The sequence below is a fragment of the Malaclemys terrapin genome, chromosome 13 (assembly GCF_027887155.1).
Source record: "Malaclemys terrapin pileata isolate rMalTer1 chromosome 13, rMalTer1.hap1, whole genome shotgun sequence".
Classification (NCBI taxonomy): domain Eukaryota; kingdom Metazoa; phylum Chordata; order Testudines; family Emydidae; genus Malaclemys; species Malaclemys terrapin.
The window spans coordinates 45,391,561-45,415,736 of NC_071517.1; the positions used below are offsets into that span (position 1 = coordinate 45,391,561).

Consider the following 24,176-nt stretch of genomic DNA (forward strand, 5'->3'; position numbering starts at 1 on the left):
CAACTCCACCTAGCCATCCATCCACCCTCAGCTCCGTCCATCCATCCATCTGTCTTCAGCTCCATCCATCTCTCCCTCCATCCATCCACCCTCAGCTTTGTCCATCCCTCTGTCCTCAATTATTTGTCCCTCCCTCCATCCATGCTCAGTTCTGTCCATCTATCCATGCATCCACTGCTAACCTGCACCATCCATTCCCCTCCACACTCCGCTACCCACGAATCCCAGCCTGCAGCCCCGGAAAGCACACCGCATTTCAAGGCAATGCAAGTAACTGTGTGGACTTTAGGGCACTTAGGAGAGTCAAGCTTTAAAGAGAAAGCTGGTCTAAACCTTAATGATGGTAGACCAGACAGTCCTCTAAAATAAACCTATCCATCCCCGTACAACCTCTGCACGTATTCCCCATATATCCATCCATCCTCTATCCATCCCCTATCCATCCATCCTCATACACCTCTCTCTCTATCCATCCATCTGTCCTCAAACACCCTCTCCATCTCTCTAGTTATCCATCCATCCCCATCCACCCCTTCCCTTTCTCCTTATCCATCCATCCCCAAACACCCCCCTCCATCTCGCTCCCTTTCCATCCATCCATCTAGCCATCCTCAGCTGTCTATGTATTCTGAGACCATCTCTCCATACCCATATGGGAGGGGAGTGGGGGCGGGTGGGTTGGAGCAGGTGGGGGCTAGGAACCAGGACTCCTGGGTTCTCTCCCCAGCTCTGGGAGGGAAGTGGGGGTCTAGTGGGCTAGAGCAGGGAGGGCTCGGAGCCAGGACTCTTGGGTTCTCTCTCCATCCACCCCATTAATCTGAGCTTGTCTCACCAGCTGCTATGGAGGGGATGAGGAAGACGATGAAGCAGATGATGCTAGGGGCCGGCAGCCGCCCCATGCTCTCCGCGGGCTGCGAGCCGCCCCAGGATTCACAGACCGGGACTGTCGAGCAGATGGGACCCAGGGACGACAAGTAACGGCTGCTCCGGAGTGAGCAGCGCGGGCGCGCAATGGAAACTCTTGTGGCTGGCGAGGGGGAGGCGCCTGCAGCCAGGAGGTCACTGGGCCTGTGCACAGGTGCGTGTGAAAGCAAAAGTGACCAGGGGTGTTGAGTTCAGCAGCAGGACGGGCTCATTTCTGTATCCCCTGGGCTCTTGGCCTTTCTGATGCAGCCGCTGGCTGTGGGGCTGGGGTGCCCCGGTGGTGATGGTGTCCTTATAGCTCCGTGGGTCCCAGCTCCCTCTCACTGCCCCGAAATCATCCCCCAGTGCATCCCAGAGAAAGCTGCTGGCTCCAGGAACCGCTGGAGGAGATCAGCTATCCCAGGGGCAGCCGGGAGCTACGTGTCGGTGACAGGATCACTGGGGGGTTTCCACTGTCAGGGCGGAGATTGGTGCTCGGAGACAGCTGGAGGTGGCGAGGGTGCAAAGGGAAATGGGATGTGTGGGAGGAAGAGAGAGAGCGTATTACGGGGGAGGGGGGGGACAGAGCTATTGACAAATAGAGAGTGTATTACAGACGGATGGATGGACGGACGGACAGAGGGCCCTACCACAGACAGATGGATGGATGGAGCAATGGATGGGCGGATGGAGGGAAGACCTTCTCCGCATACAGATGCACCGAGCGGTGGCTGGCTAGCTGGATAGAGATCCCTACCACAGACAGATGGACAGAGTGATGGGTAGACAGGTGGATGGAGGGCCCTATCACAGAGCGATGGATGGATGGAGTCATGGGTGGACGGATGCAGACAGGGCCTTCTCCGCAGACAGATGGACAATGACGGATGGATGAACAGAGCAATGGGTGGACAGATGGAGACAGGCCTTCTCTGCAGACAGATGGACGGGATGAATTGCTGACAGACAGAGCAAAGGCGCTGAGGACGGATCGATCCATCCATCCTGCCCTGTTCCACCCTCTTCCATCCACCTTCCCCCCAATAAAGCACACGGGCCCAAACCCGTCTACCTTACAGACAGGCCAGCTGTCCTTCTGCTACATCCCAGGGCTGATGGGGAGCTATGGGGAGGTGGGGGCACCCCGTTCCCCCTGTTCCCAATTCACAGGCCACCCCAGCTCTGAGTGGAGGGGAATCCCCCGCAGCTGTGGGCGGTCTGGGGTCCAGGACACACGGAGGAGCGGGGCTGATCCATGCCAGCAGGGGGCGCACATGCTCACAGACACGTACACAGGCCCCTGTCACCTTTAATAGCACAGACACACACCTAACTCTCCTCCCCCCCTTATCCGGCCCATCTCAGAGGTGCTGACCACAAACGTTTCCATTGGCCCTCGGAGGTTGATGCTTCCGGGGGATGCAGAGGCTGAGCTGTGTTAGAATAGAGATATTCAGGCTGCCTGCAAAGGCCTAGACTTTAAGAACGTCGGTGTATTTTTATCACTTAGCTAGTTACAGGGGTATGAAAACAAAGAATCAAAATCACAGTCTGCCTGTGTCTGGGCCTCGTCTCACTAGGAGAGTCTGAGGCCTGGTTCTTAGGCTGAGGCCTTCGGCTAAGCAGCAGGGGCAGCCATAAACTGGGAAGCGACCGGTCCCATCCTCACATCCCAAACCCGTCACACTGAAATGAAGTGCTGTTGGGGTGTTAGGAAGACAATCCTGTCCTGATAGTCCCCATCACCACCACAGAAAGAAACAGATCTTCAGATGGTTAAGGAAAACTTAGTCTGATAGCCTCCTGTCTGGCAAGAACTCACTGATCAATGGTTGTGGTTGTGAAACCCTCATTTCTGTACCGCTTTATCTTTATGGCCCCCACTTTTCTATTGTTAATCTGTCTGGTTCTCTAATTGTCTGCTGTATAATTAATTTTGCTAGGTGTCAGTTAATTAGGGTAGTGGGATATAATTGGTTAGAGAATTATGTTACAATATGTTAGGACTGGTTAGGTAAATTTCAGTAAAATGATTGGTTAAGGTATAGCTGAGAATATTACTATATAAACTGGGGTCAAACAGGAAGTGGGGAGAAGGGAAATTGGCATTGTGCTTGCTAACGGAAATAGGGAACAGGGACACAGGCAAGGCTCTGCAGCATCGGAGCCAGGAAGGGGGACGGGGGTAAACGCTCCACAGCGTCGGAGCTGAGAAGGCGGACGCGGCGGAACGGACTCTACCGGCGTATAGAGATAAGCCCAACTGGTGTGAAGGGCTTCAGAATATTCTTGCTTGGAAACTAACCCCAGTAAACATCGCATTGTCCGCGCTTCGGACTTCTGGTCTTCTGCTTTCTGTCTGCGTGACAAGAACCAGGGGAGAGGGTGAAAGCCCTCCGCAAAGCCGCCCAATACAGCAGGGACCATGGAGCAGCTGCCAGCCCTGAGCCCCGTCCTCTGCATTGTCCTCCTCATCCCCACCTGGGCAGCAGGTCAGTCAGCAAATCCTGGCGTGCTAGCCTGGGGGTCGGTCTGTCTACTCCCCCAGGTCCATTTGTCCTTCCCTCCCCATCCCCACAGCCATATCTAGCCATCCCCTTACATCCCCCTCTATCTAAACTAATCCATCCACCCTCCCTCTGTTATCTATCTACCCCTGTGCAGTATCCGTCCACCCATCCTTCCCTCTATCCATCCATCCATCCTTCCCTCGACTATATCTGTCCCTCTAGTCTTCTCCCCACAGTATCTATCCCTCCCAGGGCTGTCCTTAGGCATACGTAGCATATGCACCCGAAAATTTGGGGTACCCCTAGGTCTTAGTGTCTTCCCTCCCACCTCTTCCTATCCCTGTTCTGACCCTTCCCGCCGGCTCCACCACAGCTGGCTGCTGCAGCCTGGTGACTCTTCCTCTGGAGGGGATCCAGTACTTAAAAGGCCTCCAGCCTGCCAGACCTATTAGCACAACCCTGAAACCGTGAAAGAGCCATTCAAGTGGTGATGAAGCCATTTCACAGGCATTTGCCAGCCCCCAGGGATATACTGTCCGATGCACCCAACCCATGTACTTATCCGCTACACCAATACTGACTTGGACCCTTTATTCATTCCATGGGTGGCGTACCCGAGCCCACTTATCCACTGACACTTTAAAAACTCTTGCACCCCAATCTGGGTCTATGCTGGTTATGTGATATGTATGTACCTCTTCACCCTTGCAACCGATACCTGTAATCCCTCATAACCCAAGCCTGACCCCACATGTACAGTACCTTCCCTCTTAACTCGGGTATATTTAATTTTAAACATTCACTTTAATAACATTTTTACTCAGAACATGTTAGTCTACAGGACCTTAGTTTAAAATCTGCTTTAAAAATATTTTATTAGTGTGTTGCTGAAGATTATAAAATCTTATCTCTCAAAAATCCTGGCATAGATTTTTAGATGCACAATCTGAGTATTCATATTCATCCTTAAATGCTTGGATCTTCAGACATACAGTTTTTTAAATAAATCCTGCAAAAGACCACCCTGATCTAAAATACACATTTTAATTTTAATGACTATAGTACAAAAAACTTGCTTCCAAAGTCTTCCTGTCCATTCTCTTCTCCCTTCACCCCCGTGTTGAAGAGAACCCTTAAAGGGACAACACCCCTTTCCTTCCAGATAGTTGGACAAATGAGTTTCCCTTTCTTTACTTTTATTTGATGAACTAGTTTTAAGAGAACCCTGCAGCAAAATCAGTACCTTAGTAAGATAGAAAATCCTTTGTTATGCCTAAAATCTTTGGAAACATCTTTTTTAAAGTTGGTGACATTTCATAAACACGTCTATTGTTATGGAGATCCCACACAGTAAATTATTGTCCCTTTTTCTAAAAGCAATGAACATTGTTCTGAACACACTAAACCTCCGTGACTGATTAATTTAAAACAATGTCTTTGTTTCAGTGAGTTAAATAGGTGGTAATCTGGAATGGTGACTTTATGAAGGCTTATGAGTACATTTAAAATATAAAATCATCTTAAAAATACTGATTAAGAAAATGTAAAACAGAGAAGAGCTGCATCATGTATCCCATAATGTTTAATGTTGTATTCAGCAGACAGCTGACTCGCCCTTACTACAAAGTTTTTGCAAATAAATCTCTAACAAACTTCAGGGTATATCGAAAACCCCGTGACCGACATATTTTATTCCCAAGTTTAGTCCTTTTAATTAGGTACCTTCTGCATGTCCAGTCTTCACCATCTGGCATGCAGTGGAAAACATGCTTCATTTTCTTTAGAAAGAAATCGCAAATGAGTGTTTTTTTCAAATCTCATTTGCTTCATTTGGGTTCAGGGCTTTGCCTGGAAGGGGGTGAGCAGGGGCGGGAGGGAAACAGTGGAGAGAGGGTGGGGCCTGGGCAGAGTGGGGGTGGGGCCTGGGGCAGAGCAGGGGTGGGGTATGGGCGGGGCCACAGGTGGGCTGGGGAGCTGGCCTCCCCAAGCGACAGCTTCACCTGCCCCGCCCATGGCAGCACGTAAGAGCATGTCGGCTCCCACACACCCAGCGCGCTGCAGTGTCTTTAGGCAGGGGCCGTATTCACAGAGCCGAATGCACCGGCTAGGGTGACCAGATAGCAAGGGCGAGGGAGGGCTTCGTCCACCGTGGGGGCCAACTCGCCTGGGGGTGGATGGATGGAGGGATGGGTGGACGGATGGAGGGAAGACCTCCACATACAGATGCACCGAGCAGTGGCCGGCTAGCTGGATAGAGAGCCCTACCACACTCATCATTTTAAAAAAATAACATTTGTATGGGAGACAAAATTCCAATTTTCGGGGGAGAAAAGATTTTCAGAACAAAAAAAATTTTTAACGAAAAAAAAAAATAGTTTTTTTGGGGGGTGGGGAAGGGAGGGAAGTGACCCAATTTTCACGGATAAAATGACACATTTTCATTGGGGAAAAAATGATGTTCTAAAACAAACTATCAAATTTTCAGGAAAATATTTTTTTCATGGGAAAAAAGGTTGATTTTCTGAAAAGCAAATTTTAAAAAATCCTTGTAAGTTATTGGAACATCACTAGGGGACTGAAGAGAAGAGAGAAGTGATGGAGAAAAGGAAAAGTTTTTACCCAACATATTTTTTCAAAAAAGTCTGAAAATAGACAATTTTTCACACAAAGAAATTATTTAATTAAAAAACAAACAAACAAACAAACAAAAAACTTTCTTTGAGCAACTCCAGCCTGCTGGAGCTGTCACGTTGGTCACTCAGACCGATTCCATCACCCACACGATGCTGAGGTGGGCTAGTGTTTCTCTTGGAGCTCAGTTAGGAAGAGGGACCAGACACTGCGTTAATAACCCCCACCTGGTGATGCTCCATGAGGAGGCGTTGCAATCACTCCAGAGAGGACAGGGAAATAATGCACTGGGACGTGATATAGTTATACTTCAGGAGGCCCCGGAGAAGGCATTTCCTGAGGGTAAGACCATGTCCTAGTAGATTATTCCCTGCTGTAGAGAGGGCTAGTTGGGTTTTGTTGGGGTTCACATGGACCTTCACGCCCATAATTTTCTTCTGCTGACCCACAAACCCTGTGAGGGTCTCCTCCTGTGGGGAATTCCCTCGTGGCTGTGTGGCTCTGAGTGTGAGGGACTCAGGTAGTGCTGGGTGCAGAGGGATTCAGTGCCGCTGGGCGTGGTTGGATGTGTGTTCCCTGCGTCCTGGGGTCTGGATTTTAATCTCTGCGTAGTGCAGGCTCTCGCTCTCCATGGCCTCCCGGCTGCCCTGGCCCTGTGTTGGACAGACACACAGTGAGGACGCCGTAACCCCAGATCTGGTCTCTTAATTCTGGCCAATTTAGGCAGCTCCCAGGGAGCAAATCCCACCGTGTTACCCCAGAATGGAGGGGTTGGGAGTCAGGACTCCTGGGTTCTATCCCGGGTCTAGGATGGGAGTGGTGTCTAGTGGTTAGAGCAGAGGGGGCTGGGAGCCAGGACTCCTGGGTTCTCTCCCCTCACTGTATTGTACCAATCCTTATTCGCACCTGGAGACCAGACCCAAGCACTGGCTGGAACCGAGCCCAGCCTGCATTGTCTCACCTTTGGCTGCCGCCGGCGGGGCTGCGAGTGGGGCGGTGCTGCAGAAGAAGGGAGAAGAAAGGAATGTTAAAATGGAGGAGTGTGAGACAGGGCCGGCTCTAGGATTTTTGCCGCCCAAAGCAAAAACAATTTTGGCCGTCCCCCCCCCCCCCCCTTTTTTAATTATCCCACCCCCGGCCCCGCCTCAACTCCGCCCCTTCCCCAAATCCCCAGCCCTGTCTCCTCCCCCCAGGCTCTCAAGCCTAGGAGGGAGGGAGGGAGGGGGAGAAGCGGCACCCGCGCCGCGGCCACTCGGAGTCTCCCCCTCCCTCCCAGGCTCTCAAGCCTGGGAGGGAGGGGGAGCAGCGGCACGGGAAACAGCTGTTTCGCGTGCCGCGCCTGCTCAGGATCTCCCCCTCCCTCCCAGGTTTGAGAGCCTGGGAGGGAGGGTGAGTAGCGGCGCGCGAATCAGCTGTTTCGCGCGCCGTGGCAGCAGCAGCGGAGGTGATCTAGGGCGGCCGGGGCACATTTTTAGGGGCGGCATTCTGGTGCCGGCCGTGCCGCCCCTAAAAATGTGCCACCCGAAGCACCAGCTTCTTTTGCTGGTGCCTAGAGCCGGCCCGTGTGTGAGAGAGAGTCTGGGGTGAAGAGGGAAGCTGCAGAGATCTAGGGATGGGGGAAGAAGGAGGGAGAAGGAAGGATGGGGGGGATAGATATATGGACAGACAGCCCAGCATGGACCACAGCGGACAGACGGCCGCTCGGGTGTGTTCAGTAGCAGAGGCCCTGGCCCATGGCCCAGGAGGTTAGCGGGGGGAAGGCTCCGGTTCGGTACCTTGGCGTCTCTTCAGGAGGAGGGTGGCCGCCAGGCCAATGATGAGAAGGAACCCCAGGGCGATGGCGACCTGGTACAGGAGCTCCCGGGAGCAGCACCCCGCGAGGGCTGATACTTTATCTGGGCGATGGAGAGGAGTGTTAGGGGATTCACAGCCCCTTGAGCCAGCCAGTCCCCTGCCCTGCGGCCGGAGAGGGGGAAGGCCCCGTGCCCCCATTCCCCACCTCACCTGTGTCACTCTGGTTTCTCCCCGTCACCCGCAGCTTGGTGCCTGCTCCCGTCCCGCTCTCTCCCTGGTAGAACTCGATCTGACACTGATAGAGACCAGAGTCCCGCTGCTCCAGCTCCGACAGGGTCAGCGTGGCCTCCCCTTTCCGGAGCAGATGAATGTGGGACAAACTGAGCCGTCCATTGTAAAAGGGATGGGCAGAATCCAGCACTACTCCGGGCCCTCTGGTCCAGGTCGCTTTGGCCACGCTGCCCTGTCTGTTCTCGAAGGAGCAGCTGAGTGTCATGGTCTCGCCGGGGGACACTTGGAGGACAGCGGGGCTCTGAAGGACTGTGAGACCTTCGTGAACCAGGGCAATAAACATTATAACAGCAAAGGAAAACTACGACGAGTGGTATCGAGACACGCCGCAGCCGCCCGAAACCTTAGCAGCACGGAGATAAGAAACTAAGGGGAAAGAATTGTGCGTTCCTGTCCACCTTGCTATTGCTCACAACACTGTCGGTAACACACTGCACAGGACTTTCACTTCCCCTTCCAGCAGATACCCAACATCAGCACTGCTATATGCACGGCAGATGCTCACAGAGACGTTAGACGTAAAATCACTCAGGACAGTTACGTCCAAAGCAGACTGCGAGGAATTACAAAGCGATCTCACTAACCTGGGTGACTGGGCAACAAAATGGCCGATGAAACTCACTGGTGGTAAATGCAAAGTCATGAACATTGGAAAACAGAATCCCAACTAGACACACAAAATGGTGGGGTCTAAATTAGCTGCTACCACTCAAGAGAGACCTTGGAGTCGTTGTGGATAGTTCTCTGCAAACATCCACTCAATGTGCAGCGACAGTGAAAAATGTCACCAGACTGTTAGCGTCCATTAGGAAAGGGAGAGATAATAAGACACAAAATATCCTATTGCCTCTATATAAATCCAGGGTACGACCACACCTTGAATGCTGCGTGCAGTTTTGGTCGCCTCAAATCAAAAACAGATACATTAGACTTGCAAAAGGTACAGAGAAGGGCCTTACAAGGACCAGGAAAACCCCTTACAAATTAAAGTGGCAGTTTGTCATTTTAACCGTTTTAAATACACCACAGACACGTGCCTCCACTTTATACAATTTGTGCTTCAAACTAGAGGGGGTCAGAATTTTTCCTGATGGAACATTTTTCTCTTGGGAAAAGCCGTCTCATTGAAAGGATGACAATTATTTTAAAAATGGGGGAGAGAAAGCGTTTTGATAGGGTCAAAAGGGAATGATTTGATTTTGCATTTCCAGACTTATTTGATTTTATATTATTAAGAAGAGTCAGTATTGAAATGAAATATTTGTTTTATGGAAACACAATACTTTTCACTGATCTGATATGACATATCCATATCTATCTATGCATCCATGCATGCATCCTCCACCCCTAGATCTATATGGATAGATGGATGGATGGATAGATAGATATTATTTTTGGGGTGGGATGGATGGGTACATAGATAAAAAGATAGATGAGATGGATGTAGGGGTAGGGATGAATGGGTAGACAGAGATGGATCTAGGGATAGGGTATAAAGACAGATAGGGCTGAATATAGTGGAGAGGGGTAGGAGAACAGGACAGACAGAGATGAATCTAGGGGTGGGGCAGATGGACAGATGGACAGACAGAGATGGATCTAGGGGTGGGGCAGATGGACAGAAGGACAGACAGAGATGGATCTAGGGGTGGGGCAGATGGACAGAAGGACAGACAGAGATGGATCTAGGCATGGGGCAGAAGGACAGAAGGAGAGACACAGCTGGATCTAGGCATGGGGCAGATGGACAGAAGGACAGACAGAGATGGATCTAGGGGTGGAGCAGATGGACAGAAGGACAGACAGAGATGGATCTAGGCGTGGGGCAGATGGACAGAAGGACAGACAGAGATGGATCTAGGGGTGGGGCAGATGGACAGAAGGACAGACAGAGATGGCTCTAGGGGTGGGGCAGATGGACAGAAGGACAGACAGAGATGGATCTAGGCATGGGGCAGAAGGACAGAAGGACAGACACAGGTGGATCTAGGCATGGGACAGGTGGACAGATTAAATTAGCCAGGATTTGCCGACATACCTGCTGCCCAGGTGGGGATGAAGATGAGGATGCAGAGGACGGGGCTCAGGGCTGGCAGCTGCTCCATGGTCCCCGCTCTCTGACCAGCTCCGCAGCTCAGCTCAGCTCAGCTCAGCATCCTCCGGAAATGTCACCTCTGGGGGGGCCGGTGGAAAGTTTTGTGGCCTGCGCGTCTGAGATGGCTGCATCAAGAGGCCGGGGATAAGGGCCGGATGGGGGTGTGTGTTTGTGCATTCCTCTGGCCCCTGCTGGGAGGGGAGTGGGGTCGAGTGGTTAGAGCAAAGGAGGATGGGGGGATGGGAGCCAGGACTCCTGAGTTCAGTCCTCAATTCATTGTCTCATCTTGGGTCATGCTCCTTACCCGCTCTGTGATATTTTTTATGAGGAATTACATTAGTTTACATGAAGGAATTTTTGCTTAATATATTTTATTTTCACATACTGAGGTATATTCATTTTTTGCAACACAGATCTCCTGCCATCGGCCTATTCCTTCTAAAAAACCAAACATGCTCCAGACAGTTTTTATCTGCTTTATTCAGAAATGTTTTCTTTAGAATTTTGTTTTCTATTACGGCTGACTCAGTTACAGCATTTAATTTTCATTTGTAAATAGAAAAATATTGTCCCACAAGGAATGAATCTTGAGAAATACTTTTCTTTGATGTTATAGTCAGACCCAAGACATACAGGACAGATGCACAGCTGGTGTGAATAGGTGTTTCTGAGTTTATTCCAGTGGAGCTATGGCTGATGGACCCCAGCTGGGATCACACCAGCAGCCCTGCAGGGTGCACATTCCCCTCCCCAGACCCACCCACACCCAGGAGCCCGACGCCCAGAGCCATAGGCCATTTCCTGTACCAAGGAGAATTATAACGGCAGCGGCCACTAGGGGGCGACAAAGTTCCCACACTCCCTTTGCCGCTGCATGGCCCCTTCACTCGGTTCCCGGGGCCGATCGATCCACAGACAGAAGCAGAAGAGAGCGGAGAAGCCCCAGCCCCACAGGAGCCCCCGGCAGGTGGTTCAGAGTCCAGCGAAGTCTGACAGCTTCTGACCCAAGAGCTGGGAAAATCCTGCTGGTGACCAGCCCCCCTGAGCGGCTAAATCAGCGTCACCTGCCCCGGTGCCGGGGGCAGCTTGGAGCCAGCAGCCACTGCGGGATCCACGGGGACACCTGGGAAACAGAATGAGAGCGTCACTGAACAAACTGAGGGAAATGCTACGGGGATGGAGCCCTACAAATACCAGACAGAGACTGATTCCACCAGGGATGAAATGCAGCCACCTCTGGGATAGAACGTGGGGGCTGCTTATACACGGTCCCCTCACCCAGCGCTGAGACACGGCCCCTCTGGGGTGGGGCGCAGGGGCTGTTTATACAGGGACTCCTCACCCAGTGCTCAGACATGGCCCCTGTGGGGTGGGATGGAGGGGCTGTTTATACAGGGACCCTTTGCCCGGTGCTGAGATGCAGCTGGCTCTGGTGTGGGGCTGGGGCTGGTTACCAGCCCACACTGAGATGCCATGTAACCGTTTGGGACAGGAAGTGAAGGTGGAACCCGCACGGAGCCGGTACCGTTCCAAGGCCGCAGGCTGAGCATGATTCCCAGGGAGAAGAGAACGACGAGCGACAGGGAGATGACGGCTCGGTAAAAGAGGGGCCCCGAGTCCCGACAGAGTTCACGTCCCCCTGGAGCTCCTAGACAATAGAAATGAGGGATTAGGCGATTCCTGGACCAACACCCCATAGAGGGGACAGGCTCCGTGACCCATTCCCACCTCCTGAGCCAGCCAGTCCCCTGCCCTGGGGCCGGAGAGGGGGAAGATCCCGTGTCCCCATTCCCCACCTCACCTGTGTCACTCTGGTTTCTCCCCGTCACCTGCAGCTCAGTGCCTGCTCCCGTCCCGCTCTCTCCCCGGTGGATGCTGATCTGACACTGGTAGAGACCAGAGTCCCGCTGCTCCAGCTCCGACAGGGTCAGCATGGCCTCCCCTTTCTGGAGCAGATCCAGGTGGGACACATTGAGCCGCCCACTGTAGAAGGGATGGGCAGAATCCAGCACGACTCCAGGCGCTCTGGTCCAGGTCACTTTGGCCACGCTGCCCTGTCTGTTCTCGAAGGAGCAGCTGAGTGTCATGGTCTCGCCAGGGGACGCTCGGAGGACAGCGGGGCTCTGAAGGACTGTGAGACCTTCGTGAACCAGGGCAATAAACATTATAGCAGCAAAGGAAAACTACGACGAGTGGTATTGAGACACGCCCCAGCAGCCCGAAACCTTAGCAGCACGGAGATAAGAAGCTAAGGGGAAAAAATTGTGTGTTCCTGTCCACCTTGCTACTGCTCACAACACTGTTGATAACACACTGCACAGGACTTTCACTTCCCCTTCCAACAGATACCCCACATCAGCACTGCTATGTGCACGGCAGATGCTCACAGACGTTAGACGTAAAATCACTCAGGACAGTTACATCCAAGGCAGACTGCACAGAGTTTCAAAGGGATCTCACTAGACTAGGCAGCGAAATGGCAGATGAAACTCAAAGGTGATCAATGCAAAGTCAGGCCCATTGGGAAACATAATCCCAACTACACATATAAAATGATGGGGTCTAACTTAGCTGTTACATCTCAAAGAGATCATGGATATTTCTTTGAAAACATCCGCTCAATGTGCAGCAGCAGACAAAAAAATCGAATAGGATGGTAGGAACCATTAGGAAAGGAAAAGATAATAAAATGGAAAATATGATAATGCCACTAAATAAATCCAGGGTACGCCCACACCTTGAATAGTACGTGCCGTTCTGGTCACCCCATTTCAAAAAAAGATACATTAGAATTGGAAAAGGTACGGAAAAAGGCAACAAAAATGATTAGGGGCATGGAACAGCTTCCGTATGAGGAGAGACTAAAACACCGGGACTGATCAGCTTAGAAAAGAGACGAGTAAAGTGGGGAATATGATAGAGCTCTATAAAGAATGGTGTGGAGAAAATGACTATGGAAGTATTAACGACCACTTCACATAACACAAGAACCACGGGTCACCCGATTAAATTAACGGGCAGCAGGTTTAAAACAAGCAAAAAGAAGTACTTCTTCACACAACACACAGTCAACCTGTGAAACTCACTGCCAGGGGATGTTGTGAAGGCCAAAAAGGAATTAGATAAGTTCCTGGAGGATAGGTCCATCAATGGCCAAGATGGTCGGGGATGGAACCCCATGCTCTGGGTGTCTCTAAACCTCTGACTGCCAGGAGCAGGGACTGGACGACAGGGATGGATCACTTGATGATTGCCCTGTTCTGTTCATTCCCTCTGAAGCATCTGGCACTGGCCACTGTCAGAGACGGGATACTGGGCTAGACGGACTAGGCCGTGAGTTCAATATCTTGTAAGGACCTTCGAGGCGGATGACAAGGACACACAGGCTGAGGAGAAATTGCAGCCATAGAGACTTATTAAAATAAGTGAAACAGCTACCAAAGCTCCACAAGGGAATAACACAGCTCTGGGGGGACCTGTCTCATCAGCCTTTACCAAAGCTTCCTAGATTAGCACCCTCACATGGGCACCTGGTGGTAAGAGACAACGGACCAGCCTTGTCCCTGGCCTGCCAAATGGGTCCGACGATGCTCGAGACTGAGGGTGAACAATAGAACTGAAGGGTCAGATGCTGAGTAGCGAAGTTGAGAATAGACAGTGGACAAACTCAAAAGCTGAAGAAGACGAAGCTGCCTGCACATGGCGGGTTGCCCTCCTATAGGATCTCAGCAATATCTTGAATATCCATGCTAGTACCCAACCTTCTGTGCCCAAATCTAACTTCCTCACCCACATAATACTGGGGTGAACTTATTCTATTGGCTAGTGTAGTCACACATGTTAATGCCAATTGGCTCATTCTCAAACCTGTTATTTCTTTCCCAATCTGGTTTCTGGTCATTACTTCCACATTCCTGTGGTGTCCCTTGTGGTTACTGTGAAGTCCCGAGTTTCTTAGATAAACATGTCTAGTTCCCCAAAATCTAAAAGGGTATCGGTTAGGCCATACATCTGAGCCTAAGCTCACCAGTCCCCTTAACCATACAGATGCTCACTTGCTGAAGCTAAACATACAGGATACAGGCCTGTAGGACCCGTTACAGCCAAACATAATAACATAATCCAGTGCAAACATACAAGGCAAATATACCAAAACAAACCAATAAATAAAGGCAGAACATAATAAAGCAAGCCAGCAGGTTAGCCCTCTGGGCTACAAGGTGGACAGACAGAGATGAATCTAGGGGTGGGGCAGATGGACTGAAGGACAGAGAGAGATGGATCTAGGCGTGGGGCAGAAGGACAGAAGGACAGACAGAGATGGATCTAGGCGTGGGGCAGATGGACAGGACAGACAGAGATGGATCTAGGGATGGGGCAGATGGACTGAAGGACAGAGAGAGATGGATCTAGGCATGGGGCAGAAGGACAGAAGGACAGACAGAGATGGATCTAGGCGTGGGGCAGATGGACAGAAGGACAGACAGAGATGGATCTAGGGATGGGGCAGATGGACTGAAGGACAGAGAGAGATGGATCTAGGCATGGGGCAGAAGGACAGAAGGACAGAAAGAGATGGATCTAGGGATGGGGTAGGTGGACAAAAGGACAGACAGAGATGGATCTAGGGATGGGGCAGATGGACAGAAGGACAGAGATGGAGAGAAGGTCTGATGCCCCGCCCGGCTGCCCTGGTGCAGGGGGCAGCACAGCAGCAGCTGGCATCTCCTGGAGCATCCTGGCTTGGTGGTGGTCCCCAGGAGCAGCTCCCCGGCCAGGGCTGTGTCCTACACTGGGCCACAAATCCCTGCTCTGCTCTCAAGCCAGGGGGGCCGAGGGGCGTGAATTCCCACCCTGGGTCGGCGATCCAACCCTGTCAACTTTCCATGTCTTTTTCATCGGCTCTGTCACGAGACATTTCTAACCAGACATTGTCCTTAGCGCCACGACCTTGAATGGTTGGCCAACAGCTACACCACACCGCTGGCTAGCGATATTCGGAGGAGCTGTCAGGTTGCAGGTAGTTGTGATGGGGATTTGGGGTAATTTGGAGTCATTATCTGTCCGAAACGACCCCGCCAAATTGTACCTGTGGCTGCGGGTGGGTAAAATCTTCCCCGTCAGCAGCTGCATTTCAGTCACCGCCCCCGGAGCCGCCCCCCATCTCCCTTTACCTCTGGGAAGTCATATTTTCTTGGATGACTTATCTCCGCTGGCTGAGACATGCCAATGTGCCATCGCTCCCACCCACCGCTGCACCAATCTCCCCCAGCTCGGGTGGCCAATTTTGGTTGGACGTATTCCTGGAGATTCCATCCCATGACATAACCCTTAATTAAAGATTAACCCTGAATTGCTGGAGACTCCAGGACAATGGTGGAAGATTGGCAACCCTAGGCCTCAGAGGACAGCCTGGTTGTGGACAGGGGTGGGCGGAGAAGGGATGGCGCCTAGCGACTCAGAGTGAAGGTGTCGGGTGGTAGGTGGGCTCCCGGGAAGGGGTCTGAGAGTTGAGGGGCCGTAGTTCCTTGCTTTTGTGGGGTGTTGTTTTGTCCACTGACCCTGGTTGTTTAACGACCTGCTTTGGGTGTTAAATTTGACAAGAGGTGCTTGTGAATTTCTGCCGATGGGAAAAGCTACCGGATCTATCCGTATGTGATGTTATGAGTGTAATATAATATCCCATTGAAAGGTGACAGGGCCAGAAAGAGTTAATTAACTCACAGACTGACTTGACCCATGGCTGAACTTTAGAGACTGGTTAGGAAGATCTGTAAATGAATAATGCTTTGAAATGCAGCCAGCATTGTTAGAGAGAGAAGGGGAGATGTTTTCTCAGATCTTGTGATGTAAGCGAACAAGTCTTGTCTATTGCTAGAGCTTTAATTCAAAGATCACAAAAGGAATATTAACATTTAGGAAGACACTTGAGTGAAATAGTATTATTGTCTCTAGGTCTCTTTGAAGGTTGTGGTAACCTGGATCTGAACTGTTTAATAAGGTGCCACAAGTACTCCTGTTCTTCTTTTTGCGGATAAATTACCCTGTGCTAATTGCCAGGATGGTTGGGAGACAGAAGATTAAGCTTATTTTCTCAGGCCAAGAGGCTCTGGAAAATGTCTAAAAACCCTGGGGCACCATCCTATTTTATCGCAGATCTGCTTTGGGTTTCAAGAGGGGGAAACCTTAAGCCACAAGGATTGAGATCCCCAGTCACTGACTGGAGTCACCCTGAATATGGACATTGGACTATAACCTCTGGACTATTTCTAAAAGGACTTTTGGCCACTACAAGCTCATCTCTGCTGTGTCTGAACCTCAAGAATTCAAGTCTGTCTGTATATTGATCTTTTAACCAACACTCTCTCGCTTTTTTCCTTTTTAATAAATTTTAGTTTAGTTAATAAGAATTGGCTGTAGTGTGTATTTTGCATAAGACCTAAATTATAATTGGAGCTGGGTGTGTGGCTGATCCTTTGGGGTTGGAAGAACCTTTTCTTTTATATATTGAGATAAGATTTTCAGTAATCATCATCGTATCTAACATGTGTGTCTGGACGGAGGCCTGAGGCTGGGCACTTTAAGGGAACTGCGTTGTTTGGACGTCTGAGTAACCAGGGAGGTTCTATAGAAGCTGTTCTGTGCTGGTTGGTAAATCTAAGTATTGGAAGATCCACCAGCGTCTGGGATTTGTCTGCCCTGTTCTGTTTGCAGTTCACCCTGACTGAGCTGGCTCCCACGGGCAGCACTGTCACAGTGGCGTAGTTGTACAAGGATCCCCAGAACCGGTGAGTTAAGCTTTGGGTCAGAACCCCGCGCTATCCACATCTGAATGTTGATATTGAGAGTTTGGTTGGTTAAAGAGCAGTTGCAATGGGTGAGCAAAGAGCACATGAAGCCTTGACAAAAAAAGCCCTGGAAGATTTGAGTTCAGAAAGGGGATAAGCTTTAGAAAGAAAGCTACAAATCAAGAACTGAGAAGTCTGTTAATGGCCAGTGATCAGGAGGCAGGAGCACAGCCCTTACCTGAGGCTGCAGAAGCTGCAGAAGCAAAAGGCAGCAAGTAAACTGGAAGTTGAGCATGAACAGAAACTAGCAGATCTTCGATTGCTGGAAAAGCAGAAGATCGTGGCGTTAGAAAGAGAAGCTGCTGAGAGAGAGAAAGAAGCTGATCAAAGAACGAAGGAGGCTGGTGAGAGAGAAGAAAGGGCTCGTAGGGGACACACGGAGCTGTTGGCTGCAGGGGAGAAGGCTCACCAACTTCTGCTCCAAGTAATGGAAGAGCGGAGAAAGTCATCCCCACCTGGTGCTCCATTTCCTCACCACCACGAGAAAAACTGGGAGAGGATGTGTCCCATTTACAACGATACTGAGGATATAGAGGAGTTTTTGTCTACCTTTGAACGCCTCTGCAATCTCTACCAGATCCCTGAGGGTCAGCGAATTCCCGTCCTGCTGACCAGACTGACTGGAAAAGCCAGGGAGGTATTTAATGAATCGGGGAACAGGAAGCCTTGGAATATGAGTGGTTTAAAGAGTCTGTGTTAAGGCCGTTCAAGGTTACTCCTGATTCTTACAGAGCTAAATTTAGGAAATGTAGCATGTCTAATGCTAGTACTTTTGTGGAATGTGCCCATAAGCTGATGGGTTTTGTTAAAAAGTGGGTTATGGGAGCAAAGGCACATGGGAGTTTTGAAAAACTGCTGAATTGAATAACTTTGGAACAGTTTTTAGACATTGTTCCCGACCATGTTAAAGCTGCTGTTTGTGATAGAGACCCTGAGTAAGTCCTAAGGGCGGCAGAAATTGTGGATGCCCATACCTGAAACAGGGCTCGGGATGGTGGAAATCCCATGGGGGAACTAATCACCATTCGCCCCCGTTCAAGAGGAGGGAAGGATTTAAAAGTAAACCTGGCTCTGACTCTTATAAAGGAGCTCATGGGGGCCCAGAGCAGAAAAACTCCTACTCCAAGGGGAAACAAGTGGTCTGTCATTTGTGTGGTACACCTGGGCACATCAAACCAGAGTGTCCAACTGTAAAAAATAAAACCCCAAACCCAGGAAATGCTAATCCTGTTGTTATAAACTCACGGCAAGCCGCACACAGCCCAGCGCTGGTGCCCTGTGTGCAAATGCTGTTTCTGTGGTCTCTGAAGAATTTAACCTTAAAACTCATATTAAAGCTAAATATGGGGAAAATAATACAGAGTTTATTAGCAGTGCAGAAGTGAATGGAGTGAGGGGTATGGCATGGAGGGACACCGCACCCAGAGCAGCAGCAGGCTGAGTGCTGCCGGCATCCCAGACTGGCAACGGACTGAGCCACTCAGCCCCCCCGCTGGTCCCGCTCAGCCTGCTGCCGGCTGAGTGGATGGAATCCCAGACTGGCAGTGGGTTGAGTAGGGCCAGTAGCTGGACCCCAGATCGGCAGTGGGCTGAGCGGGGCTGGTGGCTGGACCCCAGACCGGCAGTGGGCTGAGCGGGGCTGGTGGCTGGACCCCAGACCGGCAGTGGGCTGAGCGGGGCTGGTGGCTGGACCCCAGACCGGCAGTGGGCTGAGCGGGGCTGGTGGCTGGAACCCCAGACAAGGATCCCAGGCAAGGATCACACTAAATTGATAAGATCTGCATTTTAATTTGATTTTAAATGAAGCTTCTTAAATATTTTAAAAACCTTATTTACTTTAAATACAACAATAGTTAATTTATATAATATAGACATAGGGAGAGACCTTCTACAAACGTTAAAATGTATTACTGGCATGGGAAACCTTAAATGACAGTGAACTTGGCACACCACTTCTGAAAGGTTGCCGACCCCTGGTATAGAGTGACCATATGTTGTACTAAGATTCTCTTGCGTTTTTTCCCAGTGAGTCAGTATAGCTTTTGCCAGCCCAGAGGTTGGGCAGCCAATGTCTTACGTTTTCACAATGTTTTGTCCAACTTTCATAAAGTAAATACATGGTTAATACGAGTTAAAAAGGCCAGGGACACTTCCTTGTGAAGAATCTGGGTAGCAGATCATGCTAGAGCTGTGAAAATGTCAGGTTTTGATGGAACGTTAGAGGCAGTGATTTATCCTGTATTTCTGGCAGTGCCCAAAATGTGCTGCTATTGCTAATGTCTTTCCAAACAAAAATGAGGCACAATAGGACTTCTGTACCATTTCTGTGCTACCTTCATCTAGAGGAGATGATTCTGTGCTGACTTCAGTTTGGTCACTTTGTGCTTTACCTAGGAGTAAAACTAGGGGTTATATTTCCCCACTGCTTGGAAACTCAGCTTATTAAACTGGATAATGCCATTGATCTATTTACAGTAGAAGGTTGATATAGAGTTGTAACTAACATTAAGACTGATGCCCACTATACATTTAAAACTAAAAAGTGGCTTTGTAAAAATGACCTGGGTTTCCGACTCTACTGTGTCTCAGTCAGGGCGGAGCGCCTTGTGAGGTGTCTTCACACTAGCTCAAGGTCACAGCGCAAGAACATAGAGAGCCTCCTGAAGCACGGTGATAGTTTTGATTTAAATGGACTTGAACTGGACGAAGAATTGAGGACACTGTCACCAATGTTACCACATGCAAAATCGGTGATGGACATTGTACAGTTTATTCATACCAGCAAACTTGTTGACACATATCCTAATGTGTACGTTGCCACTCGTATTCTACCGACAATTCCTGTAACAGTCGCATCAGGAGAACGGAGTTTCTCAAAACTAAAGCTCATTAAAAACTCTCTCCGTTCTACAATGAGTCAGGAATGCTTGACTGGTCTTGCTATTCCTGCAATCGAACAAGACAGCACTTTGTCTTTGTCATACAATGACATTATTACTGCTTTTGCAGCCAAAAAAAGCCAGAAAGATTGCTTTGAATTAAAAACAAATCCTTGTTTCAATACCTCTTCATCTAAATTTCCAATAAAATGTTGACAAATTAAAAAAATTATATTATTTGCATCATTCTGTCAAATCAGAATTTTTTCTATAGCGCTACTTCTTTAGTGCTAGTCCATCAGCGTTACAGTGTGCTTCATTAAGTGAAACTGGGTTTAATAACATGCATGTGGCAAGTTTTCCAATACTGTCAGCTTATGTTTGTGTTGTTAAGAGCAAGTCGGGCACAGGGGCACCAGTTTAATAATCCCGCCTAGGGCACCATAAATCCTAAGGACGGCCCTGGAAGCAGGTGCTTGGGGCGGCCAATACAAAGGGGCGGCACTCCATCCGCTACTGGGGCGGCCCACCTGGGTCTTTGGCGGCAGGTCCCTCAGTCCCTCTCTTCCTCTTTGAGCTGCCGCCGAAGTGCCGCGGAAGAGGAAGAGAGGGAGCGAAGGACCCGCAGCCAAACTGCCGACGAAGAATGGAGCGGCTCGATTGAGCTGCCGCTGATGGTTTGGGGTTTTTTTTGCCACTTGGAGCAGCAGAAAACCTGGAGCCGGCCCTGATCTCCTCCAGCCTGTGTACTGCTGCTCCCAGCACAGCCCGTAGCGCTGCCCTGGGACAATGGGACCAACCCTGACTGCCAGGGGACAGCGCCCCCCGCTCAGGGCGATTCACCCACAGACAAACCAGGCTCGCACCTAGACCTTGAATTCATGGCCCCAAAATTACAGGCCAGTGTCCTCCTCTTCACCCCACCCAGGGGCTCCGCCTGCCCACAGCTGCCCCCTCCGACCTGTGGGGCTGGGCCTGGCTCCCCCCGCAGGAGCTGCACCGGAGTGACGGGGGGAGATGGGGAGAAGGGGGAAGAGACAGAACAGAAGGGAGGGTAGAGCCCCCCCCCCAACTGCCCCCTCATCCCTGTGTCCCAATGGCCCCTCCCCCTCCATCCCAATGGCCAATCCCCCTCCCTATAGCCCCTCCCCCTCCATCCCAATGGCCAATCCCCCTCCCTATAGCCCCTTCCTCTCCCAATTGCCCCACCCCCTCCCTGCCCTTGCCTCTCCCATTAGCCCCCTTCCATCCCCATATTCCCTCCCCCTCCCTTCCCCTCCATCCCTAAGGCCCCTCCCCACCCCTGCCTGCCCGTCCCTCTCCCATTAGTCCCTCCCCTATTGCATAGCTCCTCCCTGCCCCTCCCCGCTAATGGCCCCTCCCCATCCCTCATTAGCCCCTCCCATCTCCCCAATAGCCCCTCCCCCTCCCTGCCCACTTTCCTATTAGCCACACTCCTGCTCCCTGCCCCTCCCTCCCGCTCCTTAGCCCCGCCCACTCCGTTGTCCCGCCTCCTTATTCTCCTCCTCGGCCCCTGCCACTCCCAGGCTCCTCCCTTTCCCTCCCTGGCTCGGGCGGGACAGCCAATCAGAAGGCGACTTCGTGTTTAAGCGTCACTAGTTGCCGGGCAGAGTCTGCTGGCACGAGGGAGGGACTCGCGGAGATAAAAAAAAGGGCGGGAAACGGGCGGGGAAGCGCCGCGAGGCGCCAACGGCTGCTGAGAGCGCGAGCGGGGAAGGGCCAACTGTCACCTGAGGGTTAGGAGCCAACTGTCACCTGGAGTTCTGGCTCCCAGCCCCCCCCCCCCGCTCTAACCACTAGACCCCACACCCTCCCAGAGCCAGGGAGAGAACCCAGGAGTCCTGGCTCCCAGCCTCCCCCTGCTCTAACCCCTAGACCCCACACCCTCCCAGAGCCGGAGAGGGAACCCAGGAGTCCTGGCTCTGAGCCTCCCCCTGCTCTAACCCCTAGACCCCACACCTTCCCAAAGCCGGGGAGAGAACCCAGGAGTCCTGGCTCCCAGCCTCCCCCTGCTCTAACCCCTAGACCCCACACCCTCCCAGAGCCAGGGAGAGAACCCAGGAGTCCGGGCTACCAGCCCCTCAATTCCCCCCCGCTCAAACGTTCTCAACCCCGCTCTTCCCCTAGCTGTGGGACAGAGAACCCAGGAGTCCAGGTCCCTGTGCCATTGCTCAGTTCGGGTCTGGGCAGAGCCTGGCATAACAAGGGCGCTGATCTGGGCTGCACCTGGCACCACAGGGGCCCCGATATTTTGCAGGGGAGCTGTGTAGCGCCCCGGGGGCCCCTCCATTTGCTACAGCTGCAGTTTCTGTGGCTCGGGGCTCTGTCTGCACTTGAGCTCCTGGCGAGAAACAGGAAATTCAGCACCGTTCACGGCCACAGCTTTTGCAAAGGCAGCAGCAAATGGGGCGGGGGGTGATTTACAATCACCGACAGACGTGTCGGAGTCGGGGCCGTGTGCGACGCACAAACAACTGACCACGGTTTCCGTCCCACGAGCCGGAGGCGATCTCCAGGCACTCAGCTTGCAGAGCCAAAAATACTTCTAGCCCTCACGAGAGCAAAGAAATTTCTCCAAACCAGGGCGGGTGGGACCCACGCCTGAGTCTGCAGAGAGCCTAAGCTGGTCACTCTGAGAGGGGGGAGCTTCCCCAACTGTGATCCAGGCAGTGATGGGGGTGGGCTGGCTCTGGGGGGCTATAACCTGCTAGAGTTAGGGAGAGAACCCAGGAGTCCGAGGTACCACTCTCCTCTGCTCTAACCACTAGATCCCACTCCCCTCCCTGTGTACGTGCAGCACGAAGCACATGGGTGTCACCCTCCAGCAAGGTGTTATTGGCAGCAAAAAGGGCCAATTCAGTTTAGATTTTCTTGGCTTCCTTCTGAAAATGTAACTCTCACCAGCTCGAGCCGCGACCCTAAGACCTGGGAAAGTCTCAATACCCTAGCGTGGGCACCCTCATTGTGCCCCCCTCCAAGCACCGTGCCCAGGGCTGGCAGGGGACTCAAAGGTGGGCCACGTAGAGAAGGAACTGGGCAACACAGCCACTAACACACGCCAAAGGCACTGGATTCTCCGGCTCTGATACATGGCTGATCCATGGAAGAGTGGAGAAGGGTTGGGGCATCCCTTGGGCTCCTTCCACTGCACCCCACATCTCTGCCTGTGCCCTATAGTCTTTACCCACAGCTGCCTGGTCTCCAAATCTCCCCATGATGCCACCTTAAGTCTAGGAACCCCTTCTGGTTTAAGCAGATCTGAGATAACAAGGATTGGGACCCAAGGATCTTTTATACAATTTCAAGCCTTCTTTGACAATTTGGAGTCCATAGGTAATTTTTATTTAGTTCCTTCTTTTTCTCTCTCTTCCCTTTCTTCCTGCATTCATCATTTTAAAAAAATAACGTTTTTATGGGGGACAAAATTCCAATTTTCAGAGGAGAAAAAATTTTCATGAAAAAAAATTTTTTTTAATGGGGGTGGAATGTCCCAGTTTTCAGGGATAAAATGACACATTTTCATTGGGAAAAAATGATGTTCTAAAACAAAAAATCAAATTTTCAGGAAAAAAAAATTTTTATGGGGAAAAATATTGATTTTATGAAAAGGAAATTTTAAAAAATGATTGTAAGATTTTGGAACATGACAAGGGAACTGAAGAGAAGAGGGAAATGATGGAAAAAAGCAAAAGGTTTTACCCAAACACATTTTTATAAAAAAGTCTGAAAACAGACAATTTTTCTCACAAAGAAATTATTTAATTTTTAGAACAAAAAAAAAAAACTTTCTTTGAGCAACTCCAGCCTGCTGGAGCTGTCACATTGGTCACTCAGACCGATTCCACCGCCCACACGATGCTGAGGTGGGCTAGTGTTTCTCCTCGTGCTCAGTTAGGAAGAGGGACCAGACGCTGCATTAATTACCCCCACCTGGTCATGCTCCATAGGGAGGCGTTGCAATCACTCCAGAGAGGACAGGGAAATAACGCACTGGGACATGATATAGTTATACTTCAGGAGGCCCCGGAGAAGGCATTTCCTGAGGGTAAGACCATGCCCTAGTAGATTATTCCCTGCCGTAGAGAGGGCTAGATGGGTTTTGTTCAGATTCACATAGACCTTCACGCCGATATTTTTCTTCTGCTGTCCCTCAAACCCTGTGAGGGTCTCCTCCTGTGGGGAATTCCCTCGTGGCTGCGTGGCT

The 24,176-nt window shown here is 51.0% G+C and overlaps 1 protein-coding gene and 1 pseudogene across 1 annotated transcript; both read right to left on the reverse strand.

Annotated features, from left to right (window-relative positions):
• Positions 1-6,586: 6,586 nt before the first annotated feature.
• LOC128847408 (natural cytotoxicity triggering receptor 3-like) lies at positions 6,587-10,234 on the reverse strand. Its single transcript, XM_054046797.1, has 5 exons — positions 10,168-10,234; positions 8,049-8,387; positions 7,820-7,939; positions 7,006-7,043; positions 6,587-6,697 (listed from the first exon to the last, which is right to left on the reverse strand). Exons 1-5 carry the CDS (start codon positions 10,232-10,234, stop codon positions 6,587-6,589), a joined length of 675 nt encoding a protein of 224 aa, XP_053902772.1.
• A 1,659-nt stretch (positions 10,235-11,893) lies between these two features.
• On the reverse strand, positions 11,894-15,449 carry LOC128847409 (natural cytotoxicity triggering receptor 3-like; annotated as a pseudogene).
• Positions 15,450-24,176: the final 8,727 nt, after the last annotated feature.